The sequence below is a fragment of the Phaethon lepturus genome, unplaced genomic scaffold (genome assembly GCF_000687285.1).
Source record: "Phaethon lepturus isolate BGI_N335 unplaced genomic scaffold, ASM68728v1 scaffold5963, whole genome shotgun sequence".
NCBI classification, from domain to species: domain Eukaryota; kingdom Metazoa; phylum Chordata; class Aves; order Phaethontiformes; family Phaethontidae; genus Phaethon; species Phaethon lepturus.
The window spans coordinates 35,579-54,475 of NW_010528252.1; the positions used below are offsets into that span (position 1 = coordinate 35,579).

The window sequence follows — 18,897 nt, forward strand, 5'->3', positions numbered from 1 at the left end:
TTCAGCAGCCTCTCTGTCACACCACGGATGTGAGCTCCAAGCAAGCAGCAAACTTCTCTTGAGACTTTGTCTGGGCAACAAATGGGTGTTTTGGTGCCTCTCAGCAAGGAGTCTCCAGTTATAAATACCCTACATACTTTCCTGGTGGCACCAGTTCTAATGCAGGTGAGCAGCTGGACCAACTTTGCACAGCTGGCCTTTCCTGGGTCTTGCCCGTTACTCTCTCTTCATTCTCCAGCCCCAGGGCATCATACCTGTTACGCAGGGACACTTCAGGTGGAAGGGGAAGATTCCTCCTCCTGCCCCAAGCAGAAACAAAAGTCTAGTCTCCTTTGTCTTGGGAGTTGGTTGAATCTGTCACCGCAGGGTTGGAAACAAGCTTATCTTCCTTTGCAAACTCTGAAGGCAGGGCTGTCACTCAGCTTGTGACAGCACACAATACCATGCATCAATTTCTTGCTCAGACGCTTGGATACCGCACTGCCTGTTAAGTTCCTCTTGTAACATGGCCAATTGCTTGAAGAGTTCCTCCAGCTGGGCATGCTTGCACCCATGACATCCACCCCTGCCTTCGGACCCTAGGAGGACTTCCAGGTTCTGGAGTTCCATGCAACTCTGGTTCTGAGCAGCAATTTCAGTTCTTGGGGGATCAGTCTGGGTATAGGTGTCCACACAGGAGGTTTTATCACTTCCACCTGGGTTTCAGTCACAGCTTTGCAGTTGTGGTGGGCACAAACCATTTTGTTTCAACAGGAGGCCATCTCCATCTGGCTCCCAAAAGAAAATCGCCCATTTTCCAGAGCTCTCCCTCTCTGCGTGCCTTTCTGTGCAAACTGCCACGCTATGCCCTGTTTGCCCGCTCTGGTTGCGAGTGCTCCCCAAGGGCTGCCTTTTACACGGGCGGGGGTTGGCTGAGGTTGCTCCTGGCCCTGCCCAAGCCTCATCAGCCCCTCTTGTGACAGGTGTTGGTTCCCGGTGGCTCTTCCCATGACCCTGGTGTTGCTCCGGTTCAGGAAACTCCCCTGCACACCACTCTGCTGTGGAACGTGTCATTTGTGGAACACCACATTTAAGTGTCCTGACATTGCTCCTGGATCTGCCCAAGCTTCATCAGCCGTACTGGCGATGGCTGCCAGCGCCTGGCACAGCCCTCGTTCAGGAAACCTCCCTGGACACCGCGCTGGAGCGCTCTCCTGCCAACACTGGAGATGCTCACCTTGGCAACTGACTCAACGCTTATCCATGTTTTGGGGAGGTGTATTCAGTAGGTTAAATGAAGCATCAGTCCTCTGGTTAAGTTCTTCTCTTCCAACATACACATGACAAATATCCTTAATTTAATCTTGACAACTATCCTTAATTTAACCTTAAATTAGTATCTCTTGTACATTTACAGGTTGTAGCGTCAACAGAAATACATGGTAATTACGGAACTGGAAAATCTGCTTCAGTTCACCTAAAATTAGGCAAGAATTGAAAACACTTGTTTTTTGGATTTAATTAATCACAAGCTAAAACCAGCAGGTGGTTTTGGATTCCTATTCTGATCGGCTCTGAATTCTACTTCTGTACACTGATACATAGCAGCTGTGTAACCAATGTATCGTGCAACAACACAAACCCCAAGAAAAATCCTTGGACAATACTGCCCATAAAACCTATTGTTTAATAGTTCACTAACATATTTTGCTGTAAAGAAGCCTATATGGGCAAACTTAAGATAACATATTCTTTAAAATATTAATGTGTTATGAATAATACAGAAGAAGTCAGTAAAAACAAACATCCCCATCAATGACATAGCTTAATGTATTAATAAAAAGGAATAAAAAATGTGGTGAAATGTCGAATGGGCAATAACAACTGCTAAAATACTCCATGGATTTGAAGCTAGATTGCTAAGTCACTCAAATCCTCTCTTCCCTTTTGAAGTAAACGGAGTTTCGGAGAGGGAAGCTATTTCTGACACCTCAAAAAAGTAAGCATTGCTAAACTAGTACATCTGAACCCAATGTTAGTATTAAAATCCTGGCAAATAAAGTGTACACTCCAAACAAACCCCAATTATTTAACTTGTGCTAATCTCTTGTGCTAACCTAACTCAATGCATATACAGATTTTAGCATATACAGATGCATTAATACTAATACAGCGCTACACAAAAGCGGACAGGAATGCAGAGACAGGTGCTGCTCGTAAAAACATATTCTTTGATCTACTTTTTATTCTGTGGTGTTCCTTCTTTCAAGAATTAATACTAAATCTTTTCAGCATTGAAAACACCACAAGCTAACAACTAAAACTCCAAAATAATTGAATATCCCTAATAATAAATTAACATAATAGGAAAAAAAATTCTTAATTCAGTGAAATAATCGACCCCGCCTCCCCAGATGTTGGATTTGGGTCTTTTGAAGAGTGCTCTTAAAAACTAGGAGGCAGCATCTGCTGAGAGTTTGCAGTCTGAACACAAACAAGAGAAAGGTAACAGATGGGAATTAGAATTTAAAAAAAAAGAAAGAAGACACGGCAAAACTATTAAATCAAAACTGAAAAGCACTATTTATCTGTCTACTAGGTTGGCATTTCCTAATCTGTCAAGCTCAAAGCATAATAACGACCATTCAATGAGCAATTATTTTCTACATTGTCAAAAGACAGCAGCCTACCTTTGATTGGTAAGTTATTACTATAAGCAATGGCATTTACTTTTCCAACAGCTAGAAATGTAATGGAAAAAATTATAGCAATTTAAGAAAAATCTGACAACCAAAAATAAGAAGCTATTAGCTACAAACACAGATTTTCTGAACAATGAGAAAAAAATCCTTGAACAAAGGAATAGTGAATAAAAGCATACTGTAACATCTGGCCATAACCAAATAATTTATTGATATAATACAACACCTTTACGAGATTTATAGATACACAATAGCAGAAAATAAGAGGTCAAAATTAAGGCCTAAACCTTGTATCTTAATTTGCTTACAAAACCAAAGCAGTAACTACAATAATCTTCAGAAATTTTCTGTTAGTAGTCATCTCAACAAAAAACCTTCCTCCATCTATCAAATGTTCTGTTTGGGGAGTGCAATATTTGCGGGCCATCAATTGGAAAATCGGTTTATCCCATCAAAATTTTTAATTCCGATTTTTCAAAACAGATCTCTCTTAGACATAACATTTTTAGCAACTTTGTTAACAAAGACAGCCCACCTGAGTGTCTAAAGTAATACACTGAAACAAGTGCTACTTTTTTTTAAATTCATTAAGAAGGAAATAGAGGATCAGATCTCTAATATTCCAAAACCAGCTGTGAAGCCTTACAGGAGTCAGACATTACTGTTCAACTTGGAAAAATCAAAGAACCCACCTTTAATCATATACATGGGCAATGCAAGGATGTAAAGCAAGTCTTTCTGGCACATATTGCAGGAGAAGAAAAGGTCATGCGAGATATTAATAAAAGATTTACATTAGCATCAAAAAGTTTCTGGCACAGATGGCTGCAGTCTTTGCAAGGACCAGTTACAGAAGCTACCCCAAAATAACTATTTTAATACTCACAGGCTTCTTGTAAGAATTTTTCTCTAACGCTGTCTGAGGTGCAGTTTTTACATGTTTTGATTGCAACAGCCATAGCTGGATTTTCCTGAAAGACATGATTGAGAAATAACGGAAATACAGCCCACAAAAAGCTAAGTCCTTTAAAATTCTAGCAAAACTGCTTTAGAGAAAAATACTATGAACTAAAATGTCTTTAGTTAAGAAATTACATTTTGATAGCTTCAATGGTTAAAATACTATTATAATCAAGACACATATTATAATCAAGTACAACAGTCACATCTAAAGCACCCACGAAATATTTAATCTGTTTTAAACTATGCTAAATCGTACAAAAACTCTGACAAAGATAGTAAGTTCAACTGAATAGTGCTGTGAACTTTTTGCATTATTGAGGATGGTAAACTCTTGACAATATTTAGCAAAAGCAGAGGAAACAAGTAGGTAGATGCCTAAAACCCACATTTGGCTTATGCGAGCAAGCAACCTGGAAAGTCAAATAAAGGACTTTTTGTGGCTCTTGTAGAGCAAAGATTGGCCGTAATTTTGTACTAAAATTACAATGGAAATTAAACCAAAGATTTTACATATGAGCTTCACAATCAGTTGTAGCAAGGGCTTAAAACAGAGTTAAACAGAACACATGTATTGAAAATCAGAAACAGATTTTACCATCTGATTTTTTATCCATTGAATACTGAAAAATGAGAAGCAATGAGCCAGCCCAAAGGAGGCCTCTTGGCTCAGGCAGCATCCTTCATCTTCTCCTGCTTTGGTGTGTTTTACAAATACCATTTCCATAAGTTACAGACAGCACAGAGAATCTGCAAACGTTTTTCTCCTGAAAAGAAGCTTTAGGTGTTCAAGCTTCACTAGTATTCAAAATGCCACGACTTACTTCAAAAATGGTATTTTTACAACATAGTGTATCCCCACAGCAACATGCAGTGCTCAGATGATGTCACTCCTACAAGTTCTTAATGGGTTGAAAGCCACTGAAATGGTACTAAAATTAAGCTTCTAATCAGGTATAGGCCTGCTCAAGGACTAGTATGCCTTCCTTCCAGCTGGGAAATTGGGAATTATGCATTGGTTAATAGGAAGATTACAAATGAATCTTTCCCCAAAAGGGTTGATGTATGCCCTCACCTAGTTTTTAAGGTCAGCGAGAGCTGAAGATTCACAGAGTTATGTTCTATGTCTGCTCATGCTTGCTCTATATTAAATCTATTTGTACAGACAAATTATCAGAATTAGAATAGTATTTACATTTTGTAGGTTTTAAAGAAAGGTCTATTTTCTAAGTTACAACATAGCTCTTCAAGTTAACTTTGCAGGAAAATATTGATTAAAACCTTCTCTCATACATAAACATGCCTATAAACTGTCTAAAAAACTGGTGGTAAATTAAGATTATTTTATTCCCTTCTGAAATCAGGATTCAGCAATTAGCATGGGATGAGCCCTCCGGAGGCCAGCCAGACCAAGTGTAACCGGTTGTTACAGATAAGAGTTTTGAAACATCTCATAACCATAATATTAGCATCAAAAGAAAATTTCAGTGTCTGCAACCGGCGAAGACTTCAGACATTTTGCAAAATGAATACAGGAAAAGGCCCGATACCAGGCTTTAGCTAATGTTTTGTTTTTGGATAAGGAAATAAAACAGTAAGGATGTATCAGACTGGCAACAGTTTGTGTACTGAGCAGCAAATGCTGTTTTAAATCACACTTTTGGATTAATCTCACAGTAAATCAGCCTTTAAAGACAGTCTTATTTGAATTGCATACATCTAAGCAATAGCATCCTGTATGTATACATGTATTTTCAATTCAGTACCCTATACAGGCTGGTTGTGGTATAGCAGGAACACCTAGTAGTAAGCAGCATTTGAGAAAAGGTGGATGCTGCACAGTCACTAGAACAAGAACTTTACAAGTGCAGCAAACAGGGATAAATGAGATTTTTCAGATTCAAATTTGAGCTAGCAGAACACTAAGCTAGAAATCTCTCCTATGTTTTTGCATGCAAGCTGCATATACACAAGGATGGAAACACTATCACATTATTGTAACTAATCTTTAACTATTGTAGGATTTCTTCCAGAAGTTTAAGTTACACTCTGTGACTAGTACATTAAAATTTAATGATAATACCTTTCTGTTTTCCCTTCACATATTCAAGTGTCTTAAAGGTAGCATAAAATTTTATTAATAAAAGTAATCATCAGGTTTTAAAATTCATTTTAAAAAGTCATACTAGACACAGGATGACTGGACAAAAGCTGTTTTCCAATTCAAGAAAAAGAACAGAGAGAGACAGCGTTTCAAAACAATAGTCCCTAAGAAAATGGGTCTTTAAATTGGTTTTACAGAGCACTAGATTTATCCACTGTGCCCCAAGTTCAGTGAAACATTACTCCTGTTAACTTGGACAGGATTAAATGAAAAATAAGGACCTCCCTTAATGCAAAGTATATCAGAACTGCTTTTCTAATTGAAGATACCAGAACAGGCTTCAAACCTCTCTGAAATATATAATGTTCATCCTTATTTATTTACTTAAATATTGCATTAAAGATTTATTTATTTAACCCACTGAGCCCAGGACGCTACCTAGATGTTTCTGGGAAATGGTGTTTCTGAAGTTAGAACTAGATTGTTGTCCACATGAAATATTACTTCATCTATCGAAAATTCAGACACTTAATTTCTTCAAATGAGAAACAAATCTTCATTGTACACTTCCAGAATTAGTTTATTACAAGCTTGAAATTGGTTGACATTAAATAATTTCCCAGCTTTCTCTTGCCTTTTTTTCCACAAACTGAATTTTTCATCCATTTAAATTGCCATCTTAATCTTTGTGGCTGCAGTTTAGAAAAACACATAAACACCAGTCTAAATTACACAAGTCCTGCCAAGCTCATTGGTTTCACTGAGGTGACTCTTGTACATTGGGGTTTTGCTGGATCAGGGCCCAAGTATTTTGTAACTTTCCTTTCAGGAAAAAGTAGTAACTTTATTAACATGCAAGCTTCTTTGCGAGAGATATAGCGAGATGCTCACAGGAGCAACACAGTTATGTAACATTACTGTTGCTCTGCTGTAGGCTACTGCCCTTCCAGCATAACAGACTAAGATTCCTTCTCTGTATTTCAGCACTTAGTTGAAACATGAGAAATACTCTCTACATGCTGATTATTCTGCAAAATATATCACAAAGTCAATTTTTATTTGTTCTGGAAGAATCAGACCAAGGCATCTAAGGAATAAATTTATTTTTTATTTTGTTTTTCAAGTAGAAAGGTTTTATTGTTTGTTTGTTTTTATTTCAGAAGTGAGGCTTACCGGACTCATGTAAACTCCTTGGTGTACATCTCCGAACTGTCCTTCACCAATGCAGCGCCCCAGTTCAATTCTCTCCCTTTGAATTTCATAATCTCTGGCTATAAGAATATAATGCACTTAAAATATCAAATTGCTGAAGAAGGGCAAAGAAATAATCCACAAGATACGAAACCCAAAGTAAGTTATTCAAATGTCTCAGGTATGAATAGGCAGGATTAACATTTGCTGCACACCAACCTATACAAATGCTGTATACACACAGTGGAAACCTCTTAAACAAACGTTTGATTCAAAGCAATGAAAAAGGAATTGTGAAATCTAATTTGCTGAATTAACTACTATGCATTATTTATTTCAATGCAGACGTAATTGAATATTTTCAATAGACGTAATTGAATCCTTCTTAATAATACCTAGTAAAAGACAAAGAACACAAATAGCCTAGGGCAATACCACAGAATATCGGAATCATTAAGGTTGGAAAAGACCTTTAAGATCATCAAGTCCAACCATCAACCCAACACCACCATGCCCACTAAACCGTGTCCTGAAGCACCACATCCACGCGTTTTTTGAACACTTCCAGTGATGGTGACTCCACCACCTCCCTGGGCAGCCTGTTCCAATGCCTGACCACTCTCTCTGTAAAGAAATTCTTCCTAGTATCTAGTCTAATATCCAGTCTACCAATGGTATTAAAAACATCCTTAGCACACGTCCGTTTTTTAAGAGAATTCCACTATGTGGTATTTAAGATTTCAAAACCATCAAATGAGCCCGGAGAATTTTTAAAGAGGTAACTGCAAGAAAAAGAATACAGAAACAAGAGCAGAGCAAATACAGATAAAATGAAAGAGCAAAATTTTGAGTGCACTAGACCTCTATCAGTGTGTAATTGAAGTAAAATTGCTATGTTTTGTGGACTTATGCAATTTTGTTAAGTTGGCTGTTTAACAGACTGAGAATATTACTGATAAAAATGGCTCAGTACTTCAGCAAAGCATGTAATCAATTGCAATTGAATTACTTCATTTGCAATTTAATTTCTAGCAAACATGGAAAAATATTTCAGGAATAGTAGAAAAGCATGTACAGTATATGTTTTCACCTCTACTTGTATTATTCAGCAGAAAAAAAAAAATCAACCAGCTTAGGACTTCATGACTGATGATTTTGTTAGCACTACAGAAATAATGTCATCTAGAGCTGGAGAACAGTGTGATAAATGTCTTTTTCATCTCTTTTTTTTAAGTGCTGCATTTTCCTCTTTAAAATCCCAAAGCTAACTGGTTTAACTACAAATAAATAATGTTTATTAATGAAAGTGAATAGTAAACTTAAAAATTCCACATCATTCCAAATTGCAAGCATACAGGGATGGGTAAAGGGTCTCCTGTTACCTTCATCTATTCCATAGCTTTCTGCAGTGCAATTAAGAGAAAAATCAAATGCTTACTTAGATATAGCTTCTTAAAATCAAGACAAGGACAAACATTTTTTAACATTGTTTTAAAAAATGAAGAAATATACTGATGTAATTTTAAGTTTACATTAGCAGAAGTCACAGGTCTGTTCTTGTGATCTTTACTGACTCAGTCCTGAGAGAGCTGAACACTTGAGTCCACTTCAATACAGCAAAGTACTTAATGAATTTCACTTCAACAGCCCATCTCACGGGCTTTGAATCGAAGGCATACTTAAGCATTCAGCATCATCCAGGGCTGGGCACACAAGTAATTACTTCAATGAGAATTTAAATGAAAAGATGGGGGGGAGGAAATCACACAAAGTTAATATATTAACAAAAATAAAGGATATAATTTATCACAGTACTTTTTTGATTCTGCAATTATTTTAGTGGAATCATGTAGTGACTTACTGCAAGACATTCAAAACACATTGTTTATTTCTGGAAAACATATATTCTCGCTTTTCAAGTATTTATGTTCAAATATATGTGTTGTTCAAAACATATATTCTTGCTTTTCAAATATTTTCCACAGTAGCGGAAACTACGTTGTAAACACTGAAATGATAACGAAACAATCCTGCCACATGGTGAACTCTAGAAATCCTTACATACATTCATGGTTCTTCAGCAGAACAAGGCATCAGTTTAGCACCAGTCTCCCCCCATTCTTACACTAACCAAACCCGACATTTTTGCACGTCTGCATATCAACTGTTTGTCTACTTCTAGAGAAATCCTTGGTTGCCAAAACGCAACTATAATTTTGCAGACACAACTTTTAAAATCAGAATACTAGACTTTCAAGTTAAATTATTTAGCCATGACACTTTAAAATTATATTATAATTCAAATGTGCCATAAGACAAAATCCTTGTGGTGGCTAATACATAATTTTTTTTCACTTCAAAGATGAAGACTCACAAGAACTTTGAACTTTTAATTTTGTTCCTGAAGTCTTTCATCTTTTAACAAAATTGCATGTGGTACAGATGACTTTCCTCTATCAAGGAATTCAAGAGCAGCAAGTCTGTCATAGAGCAAGGGTTAGAGACAGTTAAGATAGCTATATGCAGAAGCTTTCCAAAATCTTTGCTCTTATCACAGAAATTTTATCCATTCTGTCTTTAAGCATTGTGTTCAGCATCACAATCAAAAATTCTACAGTTTGGGACATAAAAGGAATTTCTCTGTGAAGTCACTCATGGCAGCAAAACAAAATCCGGTTTTATGTGCTTCAAAACCTGAACTTGAAAAACATCACAAAGAGTATTTTCTTGCCACACATGTTACTTAAGGCTGCAATACAACATTCAGTCCCTGCTAAACCAAAGAAGCTTTTGGACAGAAAAGTTCCCAAGTTAAATACCATACTTACTTGATGGCATTGTGTAAGTGTCTTCTTCATCTATAATCTCTGCATAGTCATCTGTCTCTGTAACGGGAGGAATTGAAGAGTTTCGGGGAAAAGCAGATGAAAACAATTGTCCAGAACAGTATCTCCAATTTATCAGGGCTGGTATGTCACAACCCCTGACTTCAACATTGTTGGGATGAATTTACAATAGCATGAATAAAACTTGCTCGTGCATAATTGATGGTATGATAATGACCTCAGTCCCCATTATAATACGTCACACAGATGCATTCAACAAGGAATAAAAGGAAGATTCATTTGTATTCCAAGAAGTCCAAGTTCTGTAACTGAAACTCATCTAAACTGTTGCCTTAAAAAGAAAATCTTTTTAACAGCAAATTCCACTGCACTAAGGAGAAAACATTATTAATGGATTAAATTGCTTTACCTTCAATAAAGCGTGAATAATAGTTTGCTAGTTTATGTCAAACAGGCAGAACAGACAGCAAAGATGTTCCAGGGCAGCATCTACCTACTGTCAGTAGGGCAAGGTCAGTTATTTTCCATAGACCATAAAGATCTTTTAAGTCACACCCTTGCCTTACACCCATTTTTCTTGCACTGGTCTCAGTTCTCCTTGTTTAGTGGAAATTCACCACCAGTTTTGCTATCAAGATCAACATCTCATGGACAGTGTTTGAAAACAAGTGCTCAAAATTTTCAGAAAAATGACAGTGTATTTCTTCCTCTGTTTAGAACTTACATCTTTCACAACATCTGTTCTCAAAAGGGTTTAAATGGTGTGAAGTCATATCAGAAGGTCCTTCTGTTGTTCTAAAGAACTTCCAGTGTGTGTAGGTCATTTCCTAAATGTCAGATAAATTCCTCCAAGGGTTACAAACCCAATCCACAACAGTGAGATAAATATTCATTGCAAGACTGTTAAATTCTGCTCATCAACTTTAAATGCACAGAGATGGTCTCAAAATTGAGTAATTTCAAATCCAGCATGCGGTTTTCATGGTTGGTTTCAGGTGATCACATACTGGGCCACCTCTGAAAGGCATGATTTACTCCCACTTTTTCCCCATCTGCCCTGGAGCATATGTATATCCCTACAACTCCCTGGCATCATCTCCAGAGGTATGGTTTCTCAGTGCTGAATGGGACAAAGCCACAATGGGAACGGAAAGGATGGGATGATTCCTTTTGGCAGCAGCTCTCAGTTCAACTAACTAAGACCAACTCTGAAACCAGAGCAAGTCTCATAAATATTACACATGTACATAAACAAGAGGCTTAATTTTCATAAAAAAAGAATATTCAACAATTAGGAAACTACAGGTTGCCTACAACCTTTGCAGTTCAACACACGTCAGTGAGTAAATGTAGTTTTATGATCTTAACTTCGTGCTACTTAAGTAAAATTAAAGCTATTTTTCTTTCCAACTCCTGTAGGAATATACTGTGTCTTGTAAAAACAGTATCAGGACATTCTATGCCATTTAAATTTTTGCTAGGCAATTTCTATTTAGGACACAGCAACACAGAGTCACATAATGAAAATTCAATTAATTATACAGACAGTGCACAATTCTAAACAGGCAGCATACTCCAGAGGCACTAATCTCTTTCTTGGTATCTTTTTTCCTCCCTACATTACCAACTAATGTTTTTGCAGAAAATAAACCCATTTGATCTAAAAAATAAGCATCCGTTTGAAAGAAATCATTAGTGTGACACCCATGTGATGGGGATAAATCACTGCTTCCTTGTAATGTGGTAAGAGGTTTTTAGTTTTCATTAAGTGTGGTATGTATTGACTACTGTTACAAGCTAACATTTGAGGATACCAGAAAGTTCTTCATCTATGTACAAAAACGGACTGAATGAAAGGTATTATAAACATCTTTAAGAAGAACTTAAAAAGTCTGAAAACTAGAACTGGTGCCACAGTGGTTTTTAAAAGAACAAAACATGTCACACTACATTATGGAACAGTGCTTATAAAATGTGCTAAATGGTTTGGCCTGTTCATCTCTGTATTCTAAATTAATGAAGTTAATTCATAATAAAAGCATTATCAGAACACCACAAAGCACTTTACATGGTTTTGATACATTGCCCAAAACTGTCCTGAAACTAGAATGGTCTTCAGTAGCCAAGCCAAATTAATTAAATATATGCAATTAACTAAACAAATATTTCATGTTACACATTTAACATTCTGGAGAGGAATATGTAATAAGAATTCAGAAAATAGTTCCTATACATGTCTGGCATTGTTTCTGGGAATTAGAGGAAAATTCAATCATGGCATTAACAGTGATGTGCTCAAAGTGTTCTGCAGCACAGGTAACCGGCCTCCCTCACGTGCAGTCTTTACTCCACGATTAGAGTCATATAGCATGAGACTACTATGAAGTTCGCCAAGACTGTGACTATGTCTGCTAAGAGATACTCCAGAACACGGGATCTAAAGCATGGAGTCTAAAGCAAAACTCAGCTGGGCGAGGCTCTCCAGGCTGCTTTATGAAGAAGGATGTGCTATAGCAGTCTCAGGAGCTAAAAACTCACAACCAAGCAGCACTCAAGGAGATGTTCTGCCTTTGCGGCCCTTTTAAAGTCTAGAAAAACTAAGAGTTAAAAATAGGGCTCATTACTGCTGCGCTCTCACACATTTTAAAACCAACACTGAACCTTTTCATCTGTTGGCCAACCCCAGATTGCTCTAGATGGAAAAATGAATAGGTCTCTTCTGGACAAAGATACACTGTTGGTGGTATAGGTGAATGAGCCAATTTGCACTTTACTACATCTGAATGCATTTATTAAACAGTAGAGAAAAAACATCCTAGGATATTAAATCTGTAATATCTAATTCATGATCTTAACCACCTGTTTGAAATTTCCCTTTTTATGATCTTGTCCCATTTATCAGAACCTGTAATTTATGAAAGAAGATAAGCACCAATAAATAGCTATATAGGGTTAGTATCTGAAAAACAATTTCTGAATTTAAGACAGAAAAAACATCCTTTCAGTTTTTAACGTTTAAGAAAAGAAAGAAAACTGGGGTAATGTTATCTTCGATTTATATCTGAAGGAGAGAAAGGAAATGAAGTTATACACCCCCTTTACATTTTACTGAGAGGAAGACCACAAGATGTTATCTCTATTTCTTCTTATCGCCTTCCTTTGCATACTGCTTTTTATGCCCTCTTAGTATCTCCTACTTATAAGAATAAAGATACATACACTATCAGTAGTAGCAGTTTGATTTTTCCCAACATCAGATGGAATCCTTTAGAAAAATAGCTGAAAATCTCTTTTAAAAAAATAAAAACAAACCCCAATTTATTTTCGAAGGACAGCAAGTCAATATTTTCTAGAAAAAAAGACTTATAAAGTCTGGAGAAGTTAAATATTTTGTAGTATGTTTCAAAATGTTGAAGAAAAACATTAAAATCTGTCTTTAAAATTAGCAGTTTGAGTGGCTGAAACCTCATTAATATTCAATGTATTCAATTGACATTAATCTATCTTGTACAGCTTCTTTTTATGCAAGGAGCAGTAGTGGACTACACAGCACTTTGATGCTGCCATGCCTTTAAAGCCTCGCTTAGTAGCCTCATTTCTCATGCGTTACATCCATTGATCTCACTCACTGACCAAAAAAATTCTGACACAACCATTTCAATCAGACTGAATGGACCCTCTTGCAAACCTATAAACCTTCTTTGTATCATGCCAGAACTCTCATTGCAAACGCATGCAATACCACATCCCTGCGTGTTTGAAATAGTTTTTCTTTTTTCAATTCCAGTTTAGCAGAAAGTGTTAGTAGCACAGCCTGTAAAGCACAATATTTATTGGCTAGTGTCCAAAGCAGACTGCTTTTTAATACTAAAATCCGTATAAACTTTATTACTGAAATGGGCATTAAGTGATATATATATATATATATGGATATAAGAGTTGCATATTGCACGTTAGTAACACACAGACTAGAAAACATATTACCGTCCCCACTAATTTCATCTGCAGATCCAGGTGGCATGCAAGGAGAGAGAAAAAGAGGGGGAGAGAGAAGGGACAGAGAAGGGGGAGGGGAAAATAGACTATTAAATTCATGAGTAATCCAAAGTATTCAGACTGTAGTTATCTTATATACCTGACTCAAGAGAAATCAGAAAAGTAGCAGAATTTAAGACTTCTCACCTAAAACCCAAGGAACAAAGATAGGTTCTAAGAAGCTTGTATGATGAAACAGAGTTAATGACTTTCAAACACAAATTTACACAAAAATTAAATTTGGGAGTAGAACTAGTTATTTTAAAGCATTGTTAAGAAATGTCAATTCCTGGTTTTATTCAATACTTCACTACAAAATAGATCTATAGTCAGATGAGTCAGTTCAATTTGACTTTGCACACACACTTATGACTTTGGAAAAGAGGAGTTGGTGTTGACCCTTTCAAAGGAAATGCACTCCTGTGCTATCATGAAGACACACGTAAGAAATGGAGCCATCTAAGTACTAATTACACACAAGCATATTGCAATTATACAAAGCTGATATTTAAACGAGTGGCAAACAAAGCAACTCTACGGGGAAGATGTTCAAACGAGCATCATACTCCACATGTACTGTAGAGGCCCTATTGCACACCAATACCCACAGCACAAGCTGATGCACTTTATTTATAAATAAAAGGAATATGCACATTAATGTTGTAAAAGTAACACACTTATTACTGCAATTCTTCTTACCCCTAACAAAGCCAAACTGGTCCAGACCAAGTGCTGAACCAGTACGCACCCAAAAGCATCGCTGTAATCAGTATTTCATTAGAAGTGATCTTAGCTGATGCTTGTTGTTGCTATTCTATTTCATCCATAAGCATGCTGTATCAGGGGTCCAAGAATGAAGCAAAAATATATTAACCAAAAACCCCATGGGTATATAGGGGCTGCATAGCTATACAAATGAAATTAGTGATAGATTTGTCATTGTAACATATGATGCTTAAAAACCAGTCCCCCATAAAAATGGGGACCAGCAAGCTTGTGACACTGCATGAAAATCCAATTCAATAGGAGGAAAGAGGTTGCAGAAATTTAATGAAATGATTCTTGGAACTCTGTTTACCTAAGGCTAAAGTAGTTTAACAACAGTAAACGAGTTAGTATATTCAGCTTTTGGGTTAATAAGGCAGCCTATACAAAGAGCAGTGCAGTACCCTTAGGTGGCGGCTCATGGGAACAGAAGACGAAAGGGAGAAAGCGTCTAGCTTTCTTTACTTTATGCTGACAGTGATTGACTCCTTTACAAAGAGGCAAGAAAAGGAAAGAGAAAAACAGAAACAAATTATTCGGAAATAAAAGAAAAGAGACTGGAGAAAACATCTACAATGAACGAACATAAAAGTAAAGGTTTACATTACAGTCCCGTATACGCAAATGGTTATACGAATGTTGTTGAAGCTCTAAAGAATATTTGGTACTTCCCTTCAAATTCCTTTCTATGGCAAAGTTATTCTTATTTCAAGTCTTAAAAGTGAAACTAGAATCTATTAAAAAGTCAGCTTTTGCCAACTACATATGCCATCCATTGCCAACGCAAAGAACATTGTCTATCCCAGAAGTGTAACCCACTTTTGCAAACTCCCCATCTAAGTTCTACTAGACTGTGCTATAGCTAAATTCCGATTCAGCTGGCAGTCACCAAACTTAAACATAGACGTATCAACTTTCTGGACCCTTAAAAAGAACTTAACACAAAACAAGTATTCCACATAACAGGGTTACCTAGAACAAGGGAAAACACAGTTTCTCTGTCCCACTGAAATACAACACTGACATATTTTATGACCTGAAATCTGCCACTGGAGTTTTATCCCCAGTGCAGATCTGTCTTGCCAATTGATATTCTAGCTCTCCAGTGATGTCTGGGCAAACACCCCATGGTACTGTCCTCACTGTCCCCTTTCCTAGTCACTCTACTGCATTTAATTGGCAAAACGCTTCTTAGGAGGAGAGATTTTTGAGGAGAAAATACAAAGAAGCCACAACTGATTTCACAAAATGAGAAGGAAGGACACAAGACAACACTAAGAACCTGAGGATAGCTGCTCCTTTTATTTCTCCTGTGATCTGTTCGCTCCTCTCTGCTTTCCTCTTTTCCCTCTCTCCTTTACCTCAGGAAATGTGAGAGGTGGTTTAAAAAGCCAAGCAACTAAAAGACCTGCATCCTGCTGCTGGCAGTCCTTCACAGTCAAAACTCAAGAGTGAGGTCCAGCCACCTTGAATTATACAGGCTGGAGGTACAGGTGTTGAAAGAGAACCCCAAGTAGTGCAGAGGCAGCATACCAGTACAGCATACCAGTGAGTGGTGGGAGGAGTGGAGGAAGGGTGGAGAAGAAGGATTACCTTTTAATAAAAATAACTTCACACTTTATTCATAGATTCTGGAAACCTATGGACGACCAAAACAGCTATATTTACACAAAAGCACCATGTTATATGCAGCTGTGCAATTTTTAGTGGCCAGATTTTGAAGGACAATGTGCAGAATTTTTTTAAAGGTTTATCAAGTGTGTTCAATCACTGTCCAAGCTGAAGGCTGCATATTGAATTTCACGTATGCAAATCTAATGGGTAACGCACTACTATGTACAACCCATGCTTTGCTAAGATGGCAATTTTAATCCAAAGTAAAATCAAGTGGGTGAGATTTATCATCGTATCCTAAACAACAAAAAAGCACCATTATAAAAACTGCCGGGGTGATTAAACAAACAGAAATCATTCATCAATTGTGAAAATGTACATGTCATTGAAAATGACAGAACATTCATCAGATTCAATGCGAAATATTAAAAGAGGTGCAAGAGAGGGCAAAATTGTGGAATAAATTAGTGTATCAGCATTTCCATGCATATCACATCACTGCAATCCTAGGGACTTATCTTCCTGACATAGCATCAGAGAATGGTTTGGGTTGGAAGGGATTGTACAGATACCTAGTTCCAACCTCCCTGCCATGGGCAAGGACACCTTCCACCTGACCAGGTTGCTCAAACATCTCATCGTACAATTTTCAGCACCATCGTTCTAACACAGACCTGAAGTAACATTCATAAAAAGCTTTAGATATAGTATGAAAGAAAAGAAAAAAATGCTACAGCTATTTTAAGAGGCTAACGAAAAGGTATTGAAATGAGAATAAGGGAATCCAATACTCTGTACTGAAACAGAAAAACAGGTTTAAGAGCCACTGGAAGCAATGCAGAAAAGGGAAGAGATGTTTCAACTCTTGACCTGTCTGCTCAGGCTACAAAGCTAATTTAAGGTTGAAATGCTGAAATGCTGTTCACTCTTACACTGATACATGGGTAGGCTGACTGGAATCTGGATAACTTATTTCATATGAAGGCCACATTGGAACGACAATGGTGTTTTAAATTCATCATGTACGGGTCCTGATGCCCTTTGACACTCGGTCCAACTCGCCTTCTGCATTTCAAACTTTGCCTTTATGATTTATTGTCTAAAATTTATTCAACTATTCTGCCAGAATAAACGGAAGACTGCTTTGTCTTAAACTTACCACACCTTCAAGTCCAGCTACAGAAGAAAGTTTATTTAGGTAGAGAGTTGATTCTAAGTTTAAAAAAAAAAAAAAAGTTCCAATACCTTTTCAGGAGCTTAGCTGTCACCAAGTATGGCTATACATAAACACATAAACAACAAACCCCCAAACCTAGTACTGCATGCAACACTCCTTTAGTCATACTACAGTGTTACTACTAGCAAAGCAAAAGTATCTGCTCAAATCAGATGAATAGATCACAAAGGAGGAGCGTAGGAGAGTTAAGAACTCTTTAACCAACAACACAGGCTGATGAAATCAATGCAGTAACTTCCTAGGCACTGATACAGAGGAAATCTGTTTAGATCATCACCAGAGTTCATTCTGGTCTTCTTATGCATGAAAATAATCATTTTTGTCAGTCTAAAACACAAAAAGATAACACCAACAGTCTATTCAACTCTGATGGGAATCTGAAATACTGTAATTTATTAGCATTAAGAGAATTTTTAACTGTATTATCTTATTAATCAGCGGAACAGCTGGCTGAGTTAAGAAGCAAGTAACTCCCTTCATGAAGTTGGAGACGAATGACTTGCTCAAGGTTTGTAAAATTCATCTGCAGCAAACCTTTAGGTTTGAATGTCTCCCAGTCCTGTGACCATATGGCAAAGCTATAGCTGTACAAAGCCCTTATATTCCTCTAATTACTTAATAATTTGAATGTATAACTATGTAATTTATGCTAAGACTGCTAGTCTTTCTTTTCAGAAGTGAGCTGTAGAGTACGACATAACCAAGCTAGCAGACAGTCATAAGCACTCAAAATACAATTTTTCATATTAAAAATTTACTTACACTTTTTAGCATTGTCTTTTTGAAGTGACTTGATAAAATGAACATAAACACCCTCCAACTCTCAAGCAAAGAACACCTTTTTTTCCCTTCCAACTAATTCAAATGGAACTAGGAAATACAAGTCCTACACAAGAAACTCTTTCAGAGTTGAGCACAGGGCAGACCTTCATTTTGAGCACAGGAATCACAAAACAGAGCATGCACTGTGCTTTGCCAGCACAAGTGATTCAATAAAAATCGTACTTGTCTCTCCATCCCTGCTCACAGCTTTGCTTATGATTAGCACACACCGTTCACCCGTACATTCAAGTCCTTTCATATGCTGACATCTCCTTCACTAAGAACATTTTAAAGTGTTGTAATACTGAAATCAGGTGGATATTATTTATTGTTTTTTCCTCTACTGTTTTGTTGTGTTTTGACATTTAGATCCTGCTGTATTTCAGTTTGTTGTAGGTAACCTACTGGAAGTCTCTCTCACAGATGAACTATACCACGTAATTTTTTTTTCTGCATGCTAAAATCTCACTTAAATCACACCTATCTCATTCAAAAGATATTTTTTTTTTCGTTCTAATTTAAATTTCAGCTAAATGGTATGACTAAATGGGCAACTACTTCAAGCAGGATCTGCTCGTAAGTAGCACCTCAGAGAACTCTCATGCCAGTTCACTGCCATGATCAGGAGTTAACCACAGTATG

At 37.0% G+C, this 18,897-nt stretch overlaps 1 protein-coding gene across 1 annotated transcript in view; it reads right to left on the reverse strand.

The window, feature by feature from the left end:
• PTK2 (protein tyrosine kinase 2) overlaps positions 1–18,897 on the reverse strand; it is a gene marked incomplete at both ends in the record, with an annotated part of 59,239 nt that overhangs the window by 32,957 nt on the left and 7,385 nt on the right. Inside the window, 5 exons of the mRNA XM_010283611.1 lie at positions 3,568–3,652; positions 6,919–7,016; positions 9,765–9,821; positions 13,767–13,784; positions 14,987–15,070. Of these exons, the coding sequence (XP_010281913.1) occupies positions 3,568–3,652; positions 6,919–7,016; positions 9,765–9,821; positions 13,767–13,784; positions 14,987–15,070 (342 nt within the window). The remainder of the gene's footprint in view (positions 1–3,567; positions 3,653–6,918; positions 7,017–9,764; positions 9,822–13,766; positions 13,785–14,986; positions 15,071–18,897) is intronic.